This window comes from Eleutherodactylus coqui, chromosome 11, assembly GCF_035609145.1.
Source record: "Eleutherodactylus coqui strain aEleCoq1 chromosome 11, aEleCoq1.hap1, whole genome shotgun sequence".
NCBI lineage: Eukaryota > Metazoa > Chordata > Amphibia > Anura > Eleutherodactylidae > Eleutherodactylus > Eleutherodactylus coqui.
This window is the reverse complement of record NC_089847.1, coordinates 3,144,913-3,167,451: the sequence shown is the minus strand read 5'-3', so window position 1 is coordinate 3,167,451 and position 22,539 is coordinate 3,144,913. Positions and strand designations below refer to the sequence as shown.

Sequence of the window (22,539 nt, the reverse complement as noted above, 5' to 3'; positions counted from 1 at the left end):
GTTCTGCAGATCTCTAGAGGTCAGTGGTGTAACAGTCTGCAGGATATATCACTATGTATCAGGAGGTAGAGGGGACAGAGCGATGTTCTGCAGATCTCTGGGGGTCAGTGGTGTAATAGTCTGCAGGATATATCACTATCAGGAGGTAGAGAGGACAGAGCGATGTTCTGCAGACCTCTGGAGGTCAGTGGTGTAATAGTCTGCAGGATATATCCCTATGTATCAGGAGGTAGAGAGGACAGAGTGATGTTCTGCAGAACTCTAGAGGTCAGTGCTGTAATACTCTGCAGGATGTATAACTATGTATCAGGAGGTAGAGCACAGAGCGATGTTCTGCAGATCTCTGGGGGTCAGTGGTGTAATAGTCTGCAGGATATATCACTATCAGGAGGTAGAGAGGACAGAGCGATGTTCTGCAGATCTCTAGAGGTCAGTGGTGTAATAGTCTGCAGGATATATCACTATCAGGAGGTAGAGAGGACAGAGCGATGTTCTGCAGATCTCTAGAGGTCAGTGGTGTAATAGTCTGCAGGATATATCACTATCAGGAGGTAGAGAGGACAGAGCGATGTTCTGCAGATCTCTAGAGGTCAGTGCTGTAATACTCTGCAGGATGTATAACTATGTATCAGGGGGTAGAGGGGACAGAGCGATGTTTTGCACCAAAGACAGCTAAGGGGTAACAGCAGTGGGGTGATCGCTGCAGCCCCTTCCTTCTAGCTGTCAGCGGGGGTCTCAGCTGTGGGACCCCCACTAATCAGTACTAAGTATACAACTCTGACATGTTAGACGTTTCTGCTGAGTGCAGAGGTGCCGTTACAGTGTGTCCTCGGTATGGGCAACCAGGAGCGCAGACTGCAGGGGGTAGTTTTAGAGAAGGGGAAGTGGTCGGGGGTCAGACAGCGCGGTTGGAGAGCAGCGGATTCGGGGGAAAGGCGAGGAAGTGTTTTTTCTTGGAAGAAGTGACACCATTGGGCAACCTGCTCGTCGGCCGTCACCATCCACAGACCCTGGGGCCCCCGTCCGGGGCGCTGCCGCTGCCATCCTGTAGTGCCGGTATTAAAGGGGCGGTCTGGGTAAGATACCCTGGTATATATAGCCTGGTAAGGAATAGAATGGAGGTCCTACTGGCCTCATCATGTAGTCAGTGACTAAGGGTAAATCTTCAGCAGCTGGGTGTGCGCCCCCTGGTGTTCGTTCCCCCTGAGGCCGGACGTGGCCCCCGCCTTCACATATGTGGCTCCTTCTAGTCCGGGTCACCTATGGGGGCACATATTTAGCTCTGCTATAGCATGAAGCGTCAGTGTTATATTAGAGTGCGAGCTCTTGAGACGAGCCAACGCTCCTGAACGCCCGCCGCCTGTCATAGCGATACTCCGCAGTAACGAGGTGACAAACTGACAGGAAGACATTCAGGCGCTGGGATTCCACTGAAACTGACAGTTTCCCCAGTGAGCGGCTGCCGAGGCGTGACAAGGGGGGCGCCCCGAGACCACCGGAGAGCAGCGGCGCCTTCAGGAAACGAAACTTATCTGCAATGAGGATGCTTACAGATTCTGCCGCTCTGAGTCCGAGGCCGCGATGCACAGATAGGACATCCCCTGCAAGAGAGAGAACACGTCATCAGCAGACACAAGGGGGCGCTGCGGCCTGCAGCGGTATACAGAGGAGCGGATACAGGAGCATACAGTAAGGAAGTCCTTTAATCCGGCATCAGAGAAACCTCAGATTCCAGATTATCAGATGCCTCTCGGTATATGATTACCGCACAACCCAGAATACACAGATCTCCCATCCGGAGCCTCCAGCGCGGATGCCAGACAAAATACCGGAGCCATTCTGAGCTGAAGAGTCCAGTGGGTGGAGCTACTAGGTACTGTCAGTCACTGATAGCTCCGCCCACCGGACTGTTCAGCTGAGAATGAGCAGAGATCTAAATGACTATGATACAAGTTCTGCTGAATCTTCCCCATAAATCTCTATATCAGTCCGCTCGGCTCCTCCCACTCTACAACATGATGCCTGCGGGCGGACGGCGGGGTAACATGGTGCAGCTCCTCGGACTGAGCCGAACAATGGAAAGTACTTGCACTGGTGTGAAGCCGTACGCCGTAGTTACACGGGCGACCACCATATTGGTCCCAGACGCTCAGACTGATATCACGCGAGTCAACGTACGATTTTCCCTGTAAATGCAATGCGTTTTGGGAGAAAAACCCAATTGTCTCACCGGACGCACGTTTTTTACTTTCACTTTTTTCACTTTCTTGAAAACGCTTGTTTTTTCAATAGGAAAAATAAAATTTGCATTTAAAAACACTCCCATCTGCGCCCTATAAATAAACCCGATGCACATAACAGGCGGCACGTCACGGTTATGCATCGCGCAACACACAAAATCTGCGCAATAAAATCGTCCATTTAAGTTGGTCTTTAGCGCGGCCTCACACGAGCGCTGATTCGCAGGCAGTCAGATGCATCGCCGTACACTTATTCACCCACAATTGCGTAATATGCTAGCGCAAAAAAAAGCCGTCAGGTTCCATTTTGCTTTGTATTACACGCGGGAGACACCATTGTTTGTTATGGGTGCGTAATCATTCCAAGGGCCACAGCGAGACTCAGGGGCCACTCACGAAACTCTTTGGGGCGCTCTCTCCTATACCAATAAGTCAGTCAACCGCGCTACTCTGTAGGACACAAATGCTGGAAATGAGCAGAAGGCTGATCAAGTGGAGAACGGGTGAAGGATCTGGGAAGGTTTAGCAGAAGAGAAGGCTGAGAGGAGACTTAATAGCCGTCTACAAATATCTGAAGGGCCGTCACAGTGCAGAGGGATCAGCCCTATTCTCATCTGTACAAGGAAAGACTAGAAGCAATGGGATGAAACTGAGAGGGAGGAGACACATTACATATTAGACAGTGAGGGGGATCAATGAGTGGAACAGGTTACCACAGGAGGTGGGGAGTTCTCCTTCAATGGAAGTCTTCAGAGGCTGGACAGACACCTGTCTAGGATGATTTAGTGATCCTGCACTGAGCAGGGGGTTGGACCCGATGACCCCGGAGGACCCGATGACCCCCGGAGGACCCGATGACCCCCGGAGGACCCGATGACCCCGGAGGACCCGATGACCCCGGAGGACCCGATGACACCAGAGGACCCGATGACACCAGAGGACCCGATGACACCAGAGGACCCGATGACACCAGAGGACCCGATGACACCAGAGGACCCGATGACACCAGAGGACCCGATGACACCAGAGGACCCGATGACACCAGAGGACCCGATGACACCAGAGGACCCGATGACTCTGGAGGTCCCTTCCAACTCTACCATTCTAGGATTCTATGATTATCAGTTCCATCTGGGTTTCCGGCTGAAGGCCATTTTGGGAGAGTCAGGCGGAACCCCAGGTCCTACACCAACACATACTGTGAACTAAGAAGTCTTCCTATGGGAGGCACTCCATGCCATAAATGTCTGATAAGCAGGACCCCCAGAAGTGTAACCCCACCTATAGAGGGATTGGAGAGGTTGCTAACCCCTTCACAACCACGGGTAGTTAATTTACATTGCTGCTGCCTGGGCTCTGTGCAGCAGTGACATAAATGAAAATCAGGCACTCCGCCGGCGATCGTGGCCCCCATAGTGGGTAAAACACCCGAAACACGACGAAGCATACCCGCACGCATAAACGCATTACATAAAAATGTAAATAGATATGATGCAAGGTATTGGTTCATATTTTGGCCAAGATACTTAAGCCCGCGAGCCAACTTCAAGGGTCCTCGTTGTCTTGTAGGTCCCTATACTAATGAGATAACTTCCACATGAAACCTGCCTGCATGCGGGGCGATCGTCCCGACAGGACGATCCCACGGAGGACCCTAGGGACCCACCTAGACCTAGATGACAAACGAAACACAGCAGAACCTAACCCAGCTCACAGCAACACGCCAGGGATTTGCATTCAACACCGAACACCATGCACCCTGAACAGGACTGTTCACACCACACGTCCGGCTCACGCACAGACACGCAGGAGCATGACACTGCTCACACTGAACAAACAGAAGAAAGAGGAGCTGGTATATATGAGCAGCAGACCAGGGAGGAATGGCTGGCTGGAGAAATACACACCCAGCCAGCTTAATCAGCCCCCACCTGTAGGGGTCTGCGCCTGAACCTGACAATAATGAGCAAAACAGACGACTTTAACCCCTTCTATTCCAACCACCTATTCAGTGACTGCAGCTGACTGTTTGGCGTTGGGTGCGTTCACACGCCGCGTATTCGGCTGATTTCAAATATTTCCGACGCGCCTCCCTAATAAACCCATTAATCTGCGTCTGATGATCAGTCCAGCGGGTTGTGGATCTGTCATTTACTGCAGGTGAAAGATGAAAAAACTAATTTAAAAGAAGTTTCCACAACTTTGGCGTTTTTAAAATATTTGCGCAAATCGTATTCGTCTAGTTTTATCATCTGAAGTACAACTTGTGAACCGGATTATCATTAAGGGGCAACAGGCCGGTCCTGAAGGGGTTAAAGGAACAATCCGGGTAAATCTGAGGTTGTACAAGCTGCGTGGTGCGGGCAGAGGGGTTCACAGCACCAGCCGTGTGCTGCATTAACCCGTCACCACCCGGACTGCACAGATCCCCTATGAGGGTCCCAGCCACGCTGCCCTTCCCCACAATAATGCCACACAGACTGGCGCTATTGGTCACAAGTGGTCCCCGTTCATTCCAGATACAATGTTGGTTCGTGGCGGCCCCCAGCGGTGCCGCCTCTTACATCATGCCCCCTGTGTGTGGCATGGAGAAGGAGGAACAGGAAGGGGGCTGGTTGAGTAACACACGGAGCAGAGATTGAGGGCAGAGACCGCAGCGCGGCGGTCAGGATGAGACTCTGCATCCTCTCCAGATGTCTCTGCTCTCACTGTTTCTCCCAGAGACAGGAGGGAGGAAGCAGCTGCAGAGAAGCTCCTGGGACCCCGCAGGACCCCGCTGTCACGTCTCATGATGGATGACTGCAATCACTGAGCCACCACAGCTCCCCCAACATATGGGATCATATGGTGTAGAAAACCCATTTTCATACCCTTGGTGGAGCATTATGGGTTAATAGATGGCAGCAGCTTATCTGGGACATTCAGGGGCTGCCCGCAGCGCCCACCTCCCTGGCGGACCCGGCACATCTGGGCATCACACACACAGACACTGGTTTCAATGAGAACTTTGTGCTATTTCATTTCTCCTGTGGAGGCGCTGCAGCGATATTGAACCCCTGCTGCTGGGCTGCCCCAGAGATTGGGGGCCTTCATATAGAAAACAGCTGTGTCCCAATATCATCCTTTTATTAAAATAGTTCTCGTTCCCGCCATTCTGAAATGATCAGGCAGGAGGCGCCGCAGCATCAGACGCCAGGGCTCTGCTCCGGCGCCGCAGCGCCAGGCGCCAGGGCTCTGCTCCGGCGCCGCAGCGCCAGGCGCCAGGACTCTGCTCCGGCGCCGCAGCGCCAGGCGCCAGGACTCTGCTCCGGCGCCGCAGCGCCAGGCGCCAGGACTCTGCTCCGGCGCCGCAGCGCCAGGCGCCAGGACTCTGCTCCGGCGCCGCAGCGCCAGGCGCCAGGACTCTGCTCCGGCGCCGCAGCGCCAGGCGCCAGGACTCTGCTCCGGCGCCGCAGCGCCAGGCGCCAGGACTCTGCTCCGGCGCCGCAGCATCAGACGGCAGAGCTCTGCTCTGGCGCCGCAGCGTCAGACGCCAGGACTCTGCTCCGGCGCCACAGCGCCAGACGCCAGGACTCTGCTCCGGCGCCGCTGCTCTCAGTTCTGTCTCAAAGTCCTGAATCAACTCTGAAAATGTACAAGATTCTGATAAAGTTATAGAATCAATCCCCCCCCAATCCAGCGGTGCAACATTCAGCGCAGAAACGCCGCCCGGCTGCACCCAGTAGCTGGTGCATATAGTGCCCTCTGCAGGCTGCGAGTGGAACTCCAGCCTCTCCTCTGAAACACCTTCTGTATCTGTAATTACGTTGGATTGCTGCCCTCTAGTGACCAGAGGAAGCGCTGCAAGAATACTGTAACACAGTGACCAACTAATGATGGAGGGATACACTGAGAGGAAGGCTCGACTGTGAGCTCCTGGGGTCAGGGATGATGGAGGGATACATTACATGTAGCTAGACTGTGAGCTCCTGGGGTCAGGGATGATGGGGGGATACATTACATGTAGTCAGACTGTGAGCTCCTGGGGTCAGGGATGATGGAGGGATACATTACATGTAGTTAGACTGTGAGCTCCTGGGGTCAGGGATGATGGAGGGATACACTGAGAGGAAGGCTAGACTGTGAGCTCCTGGGGTCAGGGATGATGGGAGGGATACATTACATGTAGTTAGACTGTGAGCTCCTGGGGTCAGGGATGATGGAGGGATACATTACATGTAGCTAGACTGTGAGCTCCTGGGGTCAGGGATGATGGGGGGATACATTACATGTAGTCAGACTGTGAGCTCCTGGGGTCAGGGATGATGGGAGGGATACATTACATGTAGTTAGACTGTTAGCTCCTGGGGTCAGGGATGATGGAGGGATACATTACATGTAGTTAGACTGTTAGCTCCTGGGGTCAGGGATGATGGAGGGTTACATTACATGTAGTTAGACTGTTAGCTCCTGGGGTCAGGGATGATGGAGGGATACATTACATGTAGTTAGACTGTTAGCTCCTGGGGTCAGGGATGATGGAGGGTTACATTACATGTAGTTAGACTGTGAGCTCCTGGGGTCAGGGATGATGGGAGGGATACATTACATGTAGTTAGACTGTTAGATCCTGGGGTCAGGGATGATGGAGGGTTACATTACATGTAGTTAGACTGTGAGCTCCTGGGGTCAGGGATGATGGGAGGGATACATTACATGTAGTTAGACTGTGAGCTCCTGGGGTCAGGGATGATGGGAGGGATACATTACATGTAGTTAGACTGTTAGATCCTGGGGTCAGGGATGATGGAGGGATACATTACATGTAGTTAGACTGTTAGCTCCTGGGGTCAGGGATGATGGAGGGATACATTACATGTAGTTAGACTGTGAGCTCCTGGGGTCAGGGATGATGGGAGGGATACATTACATGTAGTTAGACTGTTAGCTCCTGGGGTCAGGGATGATGGAGGGTTACATTACATGTAGTTAGACTGTTAGCTCCTGGGGTCAGGGATGATGGAGGGATACATTACATGTAGTTAGACTGTTAGCTCCTGGGGTCAGGGATGATGGAGGGATACATTACATGTAGTTAGACTGTGAGCTCCTGGGGTCAGGGATGATGGGAGGGATACATTACATGTAGTTAGACTGTTAGATCCTGGGGTCAGGGATGATGGAGGGTTACATTACATGTAGTCAGGCTGTGAGCTCCTGGGGTCAGGGATGATGGAGGGATACATTACATGTAGTTAGACTGTAAGCTCCTGGGGTCAGGGATGATGGGAGGGATACATTACATGTAGTTAGACTGTTAGCTCCTGGGGTCAGGGATGATGGAGGGTTACATTACATGTAGTTAGACTGTTAGCTCCTGGGGTCAGGGATGATGGAGGGATACATTACATGTAGTTAGACTGTTAGCTCCTGGGGTCAGGGATGATGGAGGGATACATTACATGTAGTTAGACTGTGAGCTCCTGGGGTCAGGGATGATGGAGGGTTACATTACATGTAGTTAGACTGTGAGCTCCTGGGGTCAGGGATGATGGAGGGATACGTTACATGTAGTCAGACTGTGAGCTCCTGGGGTCAGGGATGATGGAGGGATACATTACATGTAGTCAGGCTGTGAGCTCCAGTGATTACAGACTACGGAGTCTCAGAGTTTTGCTCTTTATGACCAACAGGAAATAAATTGCTACAATGTGTATAAAGCCCCTCTGGATACTCACCGGCAGGAGGGCTTTGGCGTTGCTGTGGACGGACACGATGTGCGTGATCCCGTGTTTGCTCAGCGACTCCCCGTCCTCGGCATCTGCGGTGAGAAATAAGGTGATGTGCGCAGGGAGAGAAAGCCTGACGAGGGTCCGGCACCTCTAGACATGGTTTGGGTGGAGGACTTCTGTTACGTGTACACTGACCAACCCCTTTATTACCGCCATCTAGTCACATCGGACTCCTTCGCCCTTTAGCTCCACAGTGATTCGTCGCGGTGTAGATTCCATTTGGTGATGAAATCCTCCTACAGGAACACCGGCCCCTATGGACAGGAAGCTTAGTCCCTGCAGATTAGATGGCTGTGCTGACATGTTCTGACCAGCGGACAGGAAGCTTCTTGTAGTTACCGCAGATTAGAGGGCGGGTGCTGACATGTTCTGACCGGCTGACAGGAAGGGGTCAGCGATTCATGCTGCTTGCACCAAATTCTGCCCTCCCATCAGCACATAAATCTGGCCCCATCTGACCAGGAGATGTTCCTCCGCTGCTCAGTGATACAAGTTTTGCGCTCTTTTGCCCGCTGAAGTCTTTCTGTTTCTCTTAGACACAATGGCGCTGGAACTGGTCGCCCGCTGTTATACCATCTGTGCGGAGGAACGGCAAGTTGTGCGTTCGGACATGTTAGTTGGAGCTCCAGCGTTGTATTCAGCTGACTGTGCAGCCTGTTGGTCAGAACGATTCCTGACATCCTCCTCCGACCCCTTTCAGTGATGAGTTGTTTCCACCCGCAGGATCCCCTTCCGCTGGATGTTTTCCTCGATCGCGCCATTCTCAGTATACTCCCTGCACCGTTACACAATAACCCCCCGTGGTTGGTGAGACCCCAGCTAGTCTAGCCCCGATGACCGGCCTCGCTGGAAGTCGCTCCGATCGCTGGATCTTCCATCTAATGTGGATTCACACTGAAACTGATCCACAGAAAACTTGTCACGTGACTTTATGCCGCACGCCGGGGTCACGGAGGGAATTACCGTACAGGGGAGCGCCAATTGTGAGAGGGCTGTGGGCTGTAATAAAGGGGCCAGTCAATGTTACAGGTGGAGCCAGGACTATGGGGGTGGAGTTATTGTCGCACAGCATTATATATATATGTCTTGTATCACTCACCCCGTATGTTCCCCAGATATAAACCATCCAGAACCTGCAAGATACGAAGACTGTGATAATTTGTAAACCACTAAACATCGAAATTCCTTTACTTCAACATCTGATAATCCAGAAACAAGCGGATTCTATTGATTTAGGATTAAAGAGTTTTTGTGGGACTTTTATTCAATCTGTTCTCAGGATCTGTATGATCATTGAGGGTCTGACCTCAGGATCTGTATGATCATTGGGGGTCTGACCTCAGGATCTGTATGATCATTGGGGGTCTGACCTCAGGATCTGTATGATCATTGGGGGTCTGACCTCAGGATCTGTATGATCATTGGGGGTCTGACCTCAGGATCTGTATGATCATTGGGGGTCTGACCTCAGGATCTGTATGATCATTGGGGGTCTGACCTCAGGATCTGTATGATCATTGGGGGTCTGCCCTCAGGATCTGTATGATCATTGGGGGTCTGACCTCAGGATCTGTATGATCATTGGTGGTCTGACCTCAGGATCTATATGATCATTGGGGGTCTGACCTCAGGATCTGTATGATCATTGGGGGTCTGACCTCAGGATCTATATGATCATTGGGGGTCTGACCCCAGGATCTGTATGATCATTGAGGGTCTGACCTCAGGATCTGTATGATCATTAGGGGTCTGACCTCAGGATCTGTATGATCATTGGGGGGGGTCTGACCTCAGGATCTGTATGATCATTGGGGGGGGTCTGACGTCAGGATCTGTATGATCATTGGGGGTCTGACCTCAGGATCTGTATGATCATTGGGGGTCTGACCTCAGGATCTGTATGATCATTGGGGGTCTGACCTCAGGATCTGTATGATCATTGGGGGTCTGACCTCAGGATCTGTATGATCATTGGGGGTCTGACCTCAGGATCTGTATGATCATTGGGGGTCTGACCTCAGGATCTGTATGATCATTGGGGGTCTGCCCTCAGGATCTGTATGATCATTGGGGGTCTGACCTCAGGATCTGTATGATCATTGGTGGTCTGACCTCAGGATCTGTATGATCATTGGGGGTCTGCCCTCAGGATCTGTATGATCATTGGGGGTCTGACCTCAGGATCTGTATGATCATTGGGGGTCTGCCCTCAGGATCTGTATGATCATTGGGGGTCTGACCTCAGGATCTGTATGATCATTGGGGGTCTGCCCTCAGGATCTGTATGATCATTGGGGGTCTGCCCTCAGGATCTGTATGATCATTGGGGGTCTGCCCTCAGGATCTGTATGATCATTGGGGGTCTGCCCTCAGGATCTGTATGATCATTGGGGGTCTGACCTCAGGATCTGTATGATCATTGGGGGTCTGACCTCAGGATCTGTATGATCATTGGGGGGGGTCTGACCTCAGGATCTGTATGATCATTGGGGGGGGGGGGGGTCTGACCTCAGGATCTGTATGATCATTGGGGGGGGGTCTGACCTCAGGATCTGTATGATCATTGGGGGGGGGGGTCTGACCTCAGGATCTGTATGATCATTGGGGGGGTCTGACCTCAGGATCTGTATGATCATTGGGGGTCTGACCTCAGGATCTGTATGATCATTGCGGGTCTGACCTCAGGATCTGTATGATCATTGGGGTCTGTCCTCAGGATCTGTATGATCATTGGGGGTCTGACCTCAGGATCTGTATGATCATTGGGGGTGTGACCTCAGGATCTGTATGATCATTGGGGGTCTGTCCTCAGGATCTCTATGATCATTGGGGGTCTGACCTCAGGATCTGTATTATCATTGGGGGGTCTGTCCTCAGGATCTGTATGATCATTGGGGGTCTGACCTCAGGATCTGTATTATCATTGGGGGGTCTGTCCTCAGGATCTGTATGATCATTGGGGGTCTGTCCTCAGGATCTCTATGATCATTGGGGGTCTGCCCTCAGGATCTGTATGATCATTGGGGGTCTGACCTCAGGATCTGTATGATCATTGGCGGTCTGACTTCAGGATCTGTATGATCATTGGGGGTCTGACCTCAGGATCTGTATGATCATTAGGGGTCTAACCTCAGGATCTGTATGATCATTGGGGGTCTGACCTCAGGATCTGTATGATCATTGGGGGTCTGACCTCAGGATCTGTATGATCATTAGGGGTCTAACCTCAGGATCTGTATGATCATTGGGGGTCTGACCTCAGGATCTGTATGATCATTGGCGGTCTGTCCTCAGGATCTGTATGATCATTGGGGTCTGTCCTCAGGATCTGTATGATCATTGGGGGTCTGACCTCAGGATCTGTATGATCATTGGGGGTGTGACCTCAGGATCTCTATGATCATTGGGGGTCTGTCCTCAGGATCTCTATGATCATTGGGGGATCCCACCATTTTTATGCTTCATGCAGGTAAAGCAGCACATCATCCATGAGACCATATAGGATATTTAATGCCCTCTAATTCCTGGCCGCACTAGTACTTCTTGCACGTGAGATTAGGGTGTGAGGTGCTGCAGCAGCTGAGTCAGTGGGAATCTCTTGCCTGTGGAGCTGTGTGGGGACTGAGGCAGCCGGTCACAACACCTGGACCACCCAGAGCCTGATAGATGTCCGTATACAGAGCACGCTTATGTCTAATCCCTGCGGGGGCGCCGCTCATCGCTTTACTGCGGCTATTTATGTCTTGTTTATCCGAGGGAGAAGCTATTAACGAGCCGCACAGCTGAGCCTCATCCGAGCTCCAGCACTGCGTAAGGGGCGTGTCAGCGGGCACCGTGCCCATACATCGCTCACACTGGGGGGCGCCATACGCAGTCCTGAATGTCCATACAATTACATTGGGCCGCTCAGAGCTGCGTATTACGTGCGTGAAAAAGAACCGCCGCCTGTCCTACTTTGGCGCGGGAGCTTGTGGGTTATCGGATGCCACTTCCTTAATATATCCCACCCGCCGCCATCTTGCAGACTATCGTGCGTTTCTACCTGAATAATATTAGAAATATTTATGTTTTGGAGAAATAGTGGAGTTTATGGAGACGTATTGGGGGACATTAGTGAAATGGACGGGTGACCCCGGAGGACCCCCGAGGACCCCACGAGTAACTGCCCCATCGCAGGCAGCGGGGCGTCCACAGACGAGCAAATACGCCGGAAGTCCCTTTTACAGAGAAGGATCACAGATAAAGAGCGAAGGATACATCGTCTATTCTCTGCTGGCAGCCATCCCCGGCGGATCGTTCACTGATCACTCGGATTAAATACCGATCGCTCCGTCGCGCTCAGTCACCGCTACAGCGAATGGGAACGACTGATGTAGCGAGTGACTCGGCCGTGCCCAGACCCCACTAGGGGCATAGCTGAGGGACTACAATCTGCATACGACGCTACTGAATATGTCAGCACTTTGGCACCTACAGATCTAAATAGCTTAATATCTGCAGGTTCCGCCATCACAGGGATCTATATAGTGGAGTCTGCCGCCCTCTAGTGGACGCCTGCTGTGTACGCAGCCACTCCGTCCGTCCATGTGAGTTCTCCCCGCTCTCTAGGTCTGCAGCTGGCACTGCCTACTATTAGCAGAGCCCACTGGTATCCTGGCATGTCACCCGGCACATGGCATATGATAACCATCCCATATCCACTATGCTGTGGGCTACACAGGGGTCTCTAGCCTGCCGCTGACACACTGCAGCAAATCCTCAGCCTTGAGTATGTTCCTATTCCTCGCAGCAAGCCTCGACCCAACTACTGCAAGGTGGACAGCGCTGTGCCTGGTCAGCATGGAAGCTGCGCTCTTACGGGGCACCGTGGGCTCTTCGGTCAGCTGATTGTGTGCGGGTGCCGGACAGTCAGACCCCCAAGCATCAATACCAAAGAGACAGAAAACCTTCTTAAAACACAAAGTAGCAGCTCAGTGTGCGAGTCTAGTAGTGCCCCCCGATACCTGGCTCATCCCTCCGCCCCCTCTGGTACCTGGCTCATCCCTCCGCCCCCTCTGGTACCTGGCTCATCCCTCCGCCCCCGGTACCTGGCTCATCCCTCCGCCCATGACTCGAGAGGAAACCGGTTGCCACAATCTGCGAAGAAACAGAACAGGCGGTAACGGAGCGAAACAAGAACACACAGCAGGAGGTGACGGAGGGAGAAGTGCAGCAGCAAGGACACAGAACAGGGGGGACGGAGGGAAACGTGCAGCAGCAAGGACACAGAACAGGGGGGGACGGATGGAAACGTGCAGCAGCAAGGACACAGAACAGGGGAGGACGGAGGGAAACGTGCAGCAGCGAGGACACACAACAGAGGGGGGACAGAGGAAAACGTGCAGCGGCGAGGACACAGAACAGGGGGGACGGAGGGAAACGTGCAGCAGCAAGGACACAGAACAGAGGGGGGACAGAGGAAAACGTGCAGCGGCGAGGACACAGAACAGGGGGGACGGAGGGAAACGTGCAGCAGCAAGGACACAGAACAGGGGGGGACGGATGGAAACGTGCAGCAGCAAGGACACAGAACAGGGGAGGACGGAGGGAAACGTGCAGCAGCGAGGACACAGAACAGAGGGGGGACAGAGGAAAACGTGCAGCGGCGAGGACACAGAACAGAGGGGGGACGGAGGGAAACGTGCAGCAGCGAGCACACAGAACAGGGGGGGACGGAGGGAAACGTGCAGCAGCGAGGACACAGAACAGAGGGGGGACGGAGGGAAACGTGCAGCAGCGAGGACACAGAAGAGAGGGGGATGAGGGAAACGTGCAACAGCGAGGACACAGAACAGGGGTGGTGGAGGGAAACGTGCAGCAGCGAGGACACAGAACAAGGGGGATGGAGGGAAACGTGCAGCAGCGAGGACACAGAACAAGGGGGATGGAGGGAAACGTGCAGCAGCGAGGACACAGAACAGACGGGGGACGGAGGGAAACGTGCAGCAGCAAGGACACAGAACATGGGGGGACAGAGGGAAACGTGCAGCAGCGAGGACACAGAACAGGAGGGGACAGAGGGAACGTGCAGCAGCGAGGACACAGAACGGGGGATGTAGGGAAACATGCAAAAGCAAGGACACAGAACAAGGGGGAGCGCAGGGAAATGTGCAGCAGCGAGGACAAAGAACAGGGGGGACGGAGGGAGACGTGCAGCAGCAAGGACACAGAACAGGGGGGAAGGAGGGAAACATACAAAAGGGAGGACATAGAACAGGGGGGACAGAGGAAAATGTGCAGCAGTGAGGACATAGAACGGGGGGATTGAGGGAAACGAGCAGCAGCAAGGACACAGAACAGGGGGGACGGAGGGAAACATACAAAAGGGAGGACACAGAACAGGAGGGGATGGAGGGAAACATGCAGCAGCAAGGACACAAACTGAGGGGGGACGGAGGGAAACGTGCAGCAGCGAGGACACAGAACAGGGGGGGGGGCGGAGGGAAACGTGCAGCAGCGAGGACACAGAACAGGGGGGGGACGGAAGGAAACATACAAAAGCAAGCACACAGAACCAGGGGGACGGAGGGAAACGCGCAGCAGCGAGGACACAGAACAGGGGGGGACGAAAGGTAACATGCAGCAGAGAGGACACAGACCAGGGAGGCATGGAGGGAAACGTGCAGCAGCGAGGACACAGAACAGGGGGGACGGTGGGAAACGAGCAGCAGCGAGGACACAGAACAGGGGGGGACAGTGGGAAACAAGCAGCAGCGAGGACACAGAACGGGGGGACGGTGGGAAACGTGCAGCAGCGAGGACACAGAACAGGGGGGACGGTGGGAAACGAGCAGCAGCGAGGACACAGAACAGGGGGGGGACGGAGGGAAACGTGCAGCAGCGAGGACACAGAAGAGAGGGGGATGAGGGAAACGTGCAACAGCGAGGACACAGAACAGGGGTGGTGGAGGGAAACGTGCAGCAGCGAGGACACAGAACAAGGGGGATGGAGGGAAACGTGCAGCAGCGAGGACACAGAACAAGGGGGATGGAGGGAAACGTGCAGCAGCGAGGACACAGAACAGACGGGGGACAGAGGGAAACGTGCAGCAGCAAGGACACAGAACAGGGGGGGACAGAGGGAAACGTGCAGCAGCGAGGACACAGAACAGGAGGGGACAGAGGGAACGTGCAGCAGCGAGGACACAGAACGGGGGACGTAGGGAAACATGCAAAAGCAAGGACACAGAACAAGGGGGAGCGCAGGGAAATGTGCAGCAGCGAGGACAAAGAACAGGGGGGACGGAGGGAGACGTGCAGCAGCAAGGACACAGAACAGGGGGGAAGGAGGGAAACATACAAAAGGGAGGACATAGAACAGGGGGGACAGAGGAAAATGTGCAGCAGTGAGGACATAGAACGGGGGGATTGAGGGAAACGAGCAGCAGCAAGGACACAGAACAGGGGGGACGGAGGGAAACATACAAAAGGGAGGACACAGAACAGGAGGGGATGGAGGGAAACATGCAGCAGCAAGGACACAAAACCGAGGGGGGACGGAGGGAAACGTGCAGCAGCGAGGACACAGAACAGGGGGGGGGGGCGGAGGGAAATGTGCAGCAGCGAGGACACAGAACAGAGGGGGGACGGAAGGAAACATACAAAAGCAAGCACACAGAACCAGGGGGACGGAGGGAAACGCGCAGCAGCGAGGACACAGAACAGGGGGGGACGAAAGGTAACATGCAGCAGAGAGGACACAGACCAGGGAGGCATGGAGGGAAACGTGCAGCAGCGAGGACACAGAACAGGGGGGACGGTGGGAAACGAGCAGCAGCGAGGACACAGAACAGGGGGGGACAGTGGGAAACAAGCAGCAGCGAGGACACAGAACAGGGGGGGACAGTGGGAAACAAGCAGCAGCGAGGACACAGAACGGGGGGACGGTGGGAAACGTGCAGCAGCGAGGACACAGAACAGGGGGGACGGTGGGAAACGAGTAGCAGCGAGGACACAGAACAGGGGGGACGGTGGGAAACGAGCAGCAGCGAGGACACAGAACAGGGGGGACGGTGGGAAACGAGCAGCAGCGAGGACACAGAACAGGGGGGATGGTGGGAAACGAGCAGCAGCGAGGACACAGAACAGGGGGGGACAGTGGGAAACAAGCAGCAGCGAGGACACAGAACAGGGGGGGACAGTGGGAAACAAGCAGCAGCGAGGACACAGAACAGGGGGGGACGGTGGGAAACGAGCAGCAGCGAGGACACAGAACAGGGGGGGACGGAAAGTAAAGTGCAGCAGCGAGGAAACAGAACCGGGGAGGGGGGGGGGATCAGGGAAACGTGCAGCAGCGAGGATACAGAGCAGGAGGGTTGGGGGGAGGGGTCGAGGAAAACGTGCAGCAGCAAGGACACAGAACGGGGGGGACGGCAGGAAACGTGCAGCAGTGAGGACATAGAACAGGGAAGGACGGAGGGAAGCGTGCAGCAGCGAGGACACAGAACAGGGGGTACAGAAGCAAATGAGCAGCAGCGAGGACACAGAACTGGGGGGGTGAGGGAAACGTGCAGCAGCGAGGACACAGAACGGGGAGTGGGGGCGGGGGAAACATGCAGCAGCAATCACACAGAATAGGGGGGGACGGAGGGAAACATGCAGCAGCAATCACACAGAACAGGGGGGGACGGAGGGAAATGTGCAGCAGCAATCACACAGAACAGGGGGGGACGGAGAGAAATGTGCAGCAGCAATTACACAGAACAAGGGGGGGGACAAAGGGAAACGTGCAGCAGCGAGGACACAGAATGGGGGGAGGAGGGGCATACAACAGAGAGGACACACGGAGGACGCAGAAGAGAAATAATTAATTGTATTGCCGATCAGGGAGCAGTCGGAGAAGTTCCTTACAGTTGGGGACTCTGCGGAGCAACACCAGTCACAAACAGCACATGACTCATCAGCGGATTGGGGCATCAGATTACTGCGTACCTCCCAGCTAATGTGAAGTGACAGAAGGAGGACTGGGAGCAGATGACTGCCGGCTGACAGGACACCGTGTGCCCGTCCGAAAGGCGGCAGCTTCACAGATGCATGCTGGGAAATTAAGTGCATTTTATGAATTGTGTTTTATACTTATTTTGTAATAACCCTATTCGCCACGAAATGGATCAGAACAGATCCCTTCCTGCCCCCTGCTGGCCGCCGCACAAATCCCTGAAGTAGCCCTGTATATTAATAGCAGTGACCCTATGTATCGGGCTTACAGGGACGGCAGCAACCGCCCCTCCTAATGGAAGTGTGGCATCCTGACTTCTCAAAGTCAGAAACTACATTAAGAAAAATCCTGCAGTTCTCCCACTGACCACTAATAGTCTAATATCACAGCTCACCTCCTCCCCCTCTCTGCACTGACCACTAAGCCTAACAGTCAGATACTTCCTGATCCGTAGAGGAAACTTCACAGCCGTCATCTCATTATCATCACAGGCAGGATTACACTGAGAGGAGACACCTATATATAGATAACACAGGACCACCATTCACAATAGTCACAGCTCACCTCCTCCCCTCCCTGTACAGGCAGGATTACACTGAGAGGAGACACCTATATATAGAATACACAGGAACCACCATTCACAATAGTCACAGCTCACCACCTTCCCCTCCCTGCACAGACAGGATTACACTGAGAGGAGACACCTATATATAGATAACACAGGACCCACCATTCACAATAGTCACAGCTCACCTCCTCCCCTCCCTGTACAGACAGGATTACACTGAGAGGAGGCACCTATATATATAGATAACACAGGAGCCCACCATTCACAATAGTCACAGCTCACCTCCTCCCCTCCCTGTACAGACAGGATTACACTTAGAGGAGACACCTATATATAGCTAACACAGCCACCATTCACAATAGTCACAGCTCACCTCCTCCCCTCCCTGTACAGGCAGGATTACACTGAGAGGAGACACCTATATATAGATAACACAGGACTACTATTCATAAAGAATGTCACAGCTCACCTCCTCCCCCTCTCTGCACAGAGCATGCCCACAACCTTGTCCCATGAAGTCAATGAGTTCCTTACAGATACTTGTGTATGCCGCTGTTCTACAGCATATCTATGTACTATTAAAAGGGTTTTGCAGCAGCATTGATGAGGTCTCCTCAGGGTGGGTCATCAGTAGTTAACCAGCGGTGGTCCATACACTCAAGATCCACGCTGACCAGCTGATTGAAATGACAGCAGCTCTTGACTGAGTGCAGCCATTATCAGCCCATAGCAGCACAGTGCCGTACCCGGTCTAGTGGCTGCGCCTAGTATAGCAGCGCAATTGCATTCACGTGAAGCGGCTTGAGCGGCTCTTAGGCCATGTGACATCGCAGGGCTCTTTCATCAGCAGGGACCCCGCCAATCTATCCGGAGGACCGGTCATCAGTAGTGTAGCTCCCCAAATCCCCAGTAAAGCGCTCCTCTGCTGTTGGAGAAAAAAAGATGGCGGCTCGGCGGCTCTGACCGCACACTGTGCTAGTAGAAGACACGACACCAGATTGACCAGTCGGAGCAGCCAGCAGGGTCGTCGACTACCAATACTAATAGTGTGCAGCAGGTAGTCAGAGCAGGGGATCGGTTACCCCGGACTGGAGGGTCGCTTTAAGTGCAGCGCAGACAAGATGGCCGCCGCCGCCGCCGCCATCTACAGACAGGAGGAGTCAAAACACGAACCTGCAATCAGAAAATAAAATCAGATTAGAAAAACAAACCCGTCGGTCTTTATAACGCAGCGATCGGCGGCCAATACAAGCCCTGCGGGCGCTCGGACGGCGGCTCTATCGCACGGCTGCCGATCAGGAGTGTGGGCCGGCGCCCTCTGCGGAGAGAACGTTCCGCACGGGTCGCTACACGGACCCTTTATATAAAGATCACCCCCCCACCCCGATCCTCCAGCTAAACCGGCCGCCCTGCTTGTATATGTAGCTCTCCGGGGTTTTATAACCGGCGGGTACAACGGGCGGCGGACTTACCCTGTGGGCACAGCGGCGTGGCATCAGAGGGGAGAATTAGTCCTTTCTCGAGAAGCCTCCCTTTAACCCCTTCTTGCCCCTGGCTGTGCTGGCTGGGGTTTGTGCGAATGTACATAAACCGTACAGCATATGGATGTTACAGGCGCAGCAGCTACACTCACACCATCCGCAGCGGTGACCGACAGCTGGGCTCCTGCTGCAACCGCAGGGATCTGTGAGAACACCGCTCCCCGCCGTTAACCCCTTACATGCGGCAATCAATGTTGATCACAGCCTGTAACGTGTTCAGAGGACGGGTTCTCTCTCTGACATCATCAGCCCTCCACCATGTAAACGCTAATGGGTTGCCATGGCAATCAGATGGCAGCTAGTGGCATCTGAGTCTACCATGGCCTAGGATCTCTATGAGAAGTGATAATGCATTGCAATACAGAAGTACTGCAGTGTATTATATATAAAAATAATTGTTGGCTTTTGCTGCAGCAGACTGGCATTGAGTGCGATTAATTGGTTCCTCAATCCTCATGAGTAGAAGAACGATCAGGACAGCGTTCCAAAACACATAAACCGTATCTGTACGCAACGCAGAAAAGTTGGACTTACCTGGTGTGAACTGACAGACCCTGTTAGAAATGGCGGCTGTCACAACTGCCAACAGGTAGATCACCTCTTATACCAGGTGAGGCATCAAGGGAGAGAGACCAGAGAGCCGCAGGAGGTGGAAACCACAGCTCCAGCGAGGGAGACCGGAGAGCCGCGGGAGGGGGAAACCACAGCTCCAGGGAGGGAGACCGGAGAGCCGCAGGAGGGGGAAACCACAGCTCCAGGGAGGGAGACCGGAGAGCCGCGGGAGGGGGAAACCACAGCTCCAGCGAGGGAGACCGGAGAGCCGCAGGAGGTGGAAACCACAGTTCCAGCGAGGGAGACCGGAGAGCCGCAGGAGGGGGAAACCACAGCTCCAGGGAGGGAGACCGGAGAGCCGCGGGAGGGGGAAACCACAGCTCCAGCAAGGGAGACCGGAGAGCCGCGGGAGGGGGAAACCACAGCTCCAGCGAGGGAGACCGGAGAGCCGCGGGAGGGGGAAACCACAGCTCCAGCGAGGGAGACCGGAGAGCCGCGGGAGGGGGAAACCACAGCTCCAGCGAGGGAGACCGGAGAGCCGCGGGAGGGGGAAACCACAGCTCCAGCGAGGGAGACCGGAGAGCCGCGGGAGGGGGAAACCACAGCTCCAGCGAGGGAGACCGGAGAGCCGTAGGAAGGGAAGGGGGTGGGGGAAACCACAGCTCCAGGGAACTGAGACCGGAGAGCCGTAGGAAGGGAAGGGGGAAGGGAACCACAGCTCCAGGGAGGGAGACCGGAGAGCCGCCGGAGGGGGGTTAACCACAGCTCCAGGGAGGGAGACCGGAGAGCCGCCGGAGGGGGGTTAACCACAGCTCCAGCGAGGGAGACCAGAGAGCCGCCGGAGGGGGGTTAACCACAGCTCCAGCGAGGGAGACCAGAGAGCCGCAGGAGGGGGAAACCACAGTTCCAGCGAGGGAGACCGGAGAGCCGCAGGAGGGGGAAACCACAGTTCCAGGGAGGGAGACCGGAGAGCCGCGGGAGGGGGAAACCACAGCTCCAGCGAGGGAGACCGGAGAGCCGTAGGAAGGGAAGGGGGTGGGGGAAACCACAGCTCCAGGGAACTGAGACCGGAGAGCCGTAGGAAGGGAAGGGGGAAGGGAACCACAGCTCCAGGGAGGGAGACCGGAGAGCCGCCGGAGGGGGGTTAACCACAGCTCCAGGGAGGGAGACCGGAGGGCCGCCGGAGGGGGGTTAACCACAGCTGAGACCGGAGAGCCGCCGGAGGGGGGTTAACCACAGCTCCAGCGAGGGAGACCAGAGAGCCGCAGGAGGTGGAAACCACAGTTCCAGCGAGGGAGACCGGAGAGCCGCAGGAGGGGGAAACCACAGCTCCAGGGAGGGAGACCGGAGAGCCGCGGGAGGGGGAAACCACAGCTCCAGCAAGGGAGACCGGAGAGCCGCGGGAGGGGGAAACCACAGCTCCAGCGAGGGAGACCGGAGAGCCGCGGGAGGGGGAAACCACAGCTCCAGCGAGGGAGACCGGAGAGCCGCGGGAGGGGGAAACCACAGCTCCAGCGAGGGAGACCGGAGAGCCGCGGGAGGGGGAAACCACAGCTCCAGCGAGGGAGACCGGAGAGCCGTAGGAAGGGAAGGGGGTGGGGGAAACCACAGCTCCAGGGAACTGAGACCGGAGAGCCGTAGGAAGGGAAGGGGGAAGGGAACCACAGCTCCAGGGAGGGAGACCGGAGAGCCGCCGGAGGGGGGTTAACCACAGCTCCAGGGAGGGAGACCGGAGAGCCGCCGGAGGGGGGTTAACCACAGCTGAGACCGGAGAGCCGCCGGAGGGGGGTTAACCACAGCTCCAGGGAGGGAGACCGGAGAGCCGCCGGAGGGGGGGTTAACCACAGCTCCAGGGAGGGAGACCGGAGAGCCGCCGGAGGGGGGTTAACCACAGCTGAGACCGGAGAGCCGCCGGAGGGGGGTTAACCACAGCTGAGACCGGAGAGCCGCCGGAGGGGGGTTAACCACAGCTCCAGGGAGGGAGACCGGAGAGCCGGCGGCGGGGGGTTAACCACAGCTGAGACCGGAGAGCCGCCGGAGGGGGATTAACCACAGCTGAGACCGGAGAGCCGCCGGAGGGGGATTAACCACAGCTCCAGGGAGGGAGACCGGAGAGCCGCCGGAGGGGGAACCACAGCTGAGACCGGAGAGCCGCCGGAGGGGGAACCACAGCTGAGACCGGAGAGCCGCCGGAGGGGGGTTAACCACAGCTCCAGGGAGGGAGACCGGAGAGCCGCCGGAGGGGAAACCACAGCTGAGACCGGAGAGCCGCCGGAGGGGAAACCACAGCTGAGACCGGAGAGCCGCCGGAGGGGGAACCACAGCCCCAGGGAGGGAGACCGGAGAGCCTCCGGAGGGGGAACCACAGCCCCAGGGAGGGAGACCGGAGAGCCGCCGGAGGGGGAACCACAGCCCCAGGGAGGGAGACCGGAGAGCCGCCGGAGGGGGAACCACAGCCCCAGGGAGGGAGACCGGAGAGCCGCCGGAGGGGGAACCACAGCCCCAGGGAGGGAGACCGGAGAGCCGCCGGAAAGGGAACCACAGCCCCAGGGAGGGAGACCGGAGAGCCGCCGGAGGGGGAACCACAGCCCCAGGGAGGGAGACCGGAGAGCCGCCGGAGGGGGAACCACAGCTCCAGGGAGGGAGACCGGAGAGCCGCCGGAGGGGGAACCACAGCTCCAGGGAGGGAGACCGGAGAGCCGCCGGAGGGGGAACCACAGCCCCAGGGAGGGAGACCGGAGAGCCGCCGGAGGGGGAACCACAGCCCCAGGGAGGGAGACCGGAGAGCCTCCGGAGGGGGAACCACAGCCCCAGGGAGGGAGACCGGAGAGCCTCCGGAGGGGGAACCACAGCCCCAGGGAGGGAAAACCGGAGAGCCGCCGGAGGGGGA

General features: G+C 55.7%; 1 protein-coding gene across 4 annotated transcripts in view; it reads right to left on the bottom strand.

The window, feature by feature from the left end:
* Positions 1-17,034, bottom strand: part of LOC136582040 (dual specificity protein phosphatase 22-A-like) — a 45,835-nt gene extending 28,801 nt beyond the window's left edge. Inside the window, exons 1-5 of one of the 4 annotated variants that reach the window (XM_066582793.1) lie at positions 16,901-17,034; positions 13,073-13,147; positions 9,111-9,144; positions 7,958-8,040; positions 1,552-1,601 (exon numbers count right to left, since the gene is read on the bottom strand). In XM_066582793.1, coding sequence (XP_066438890.1) covers positions 1,552-1,601; positions 7,958-8,040; positions 9,111-9,144; positions 13,073-13,147; positions 16,901-16,966 — 308 coding nt within the window. In that variant the 5' untranslated portion in view covers positions 16,967-17,034. Of the gene's footprint in view, positions 1-1,551; positions 1,602-7,957; positions 8,041-9,110; positions 9,145-13,014; positions 13,044-13,072; positions 13,148-13,878; positions 13,887-16,900 lie in introns of those variants that run through there. The other 3 variants (XM_066582794.1, XM_066582795.1, XM_066582796.1) reach the window with 3 other exon arrangements.
* Positions 17,035-22,539: the final 5,505 nt, after the last annotated feature.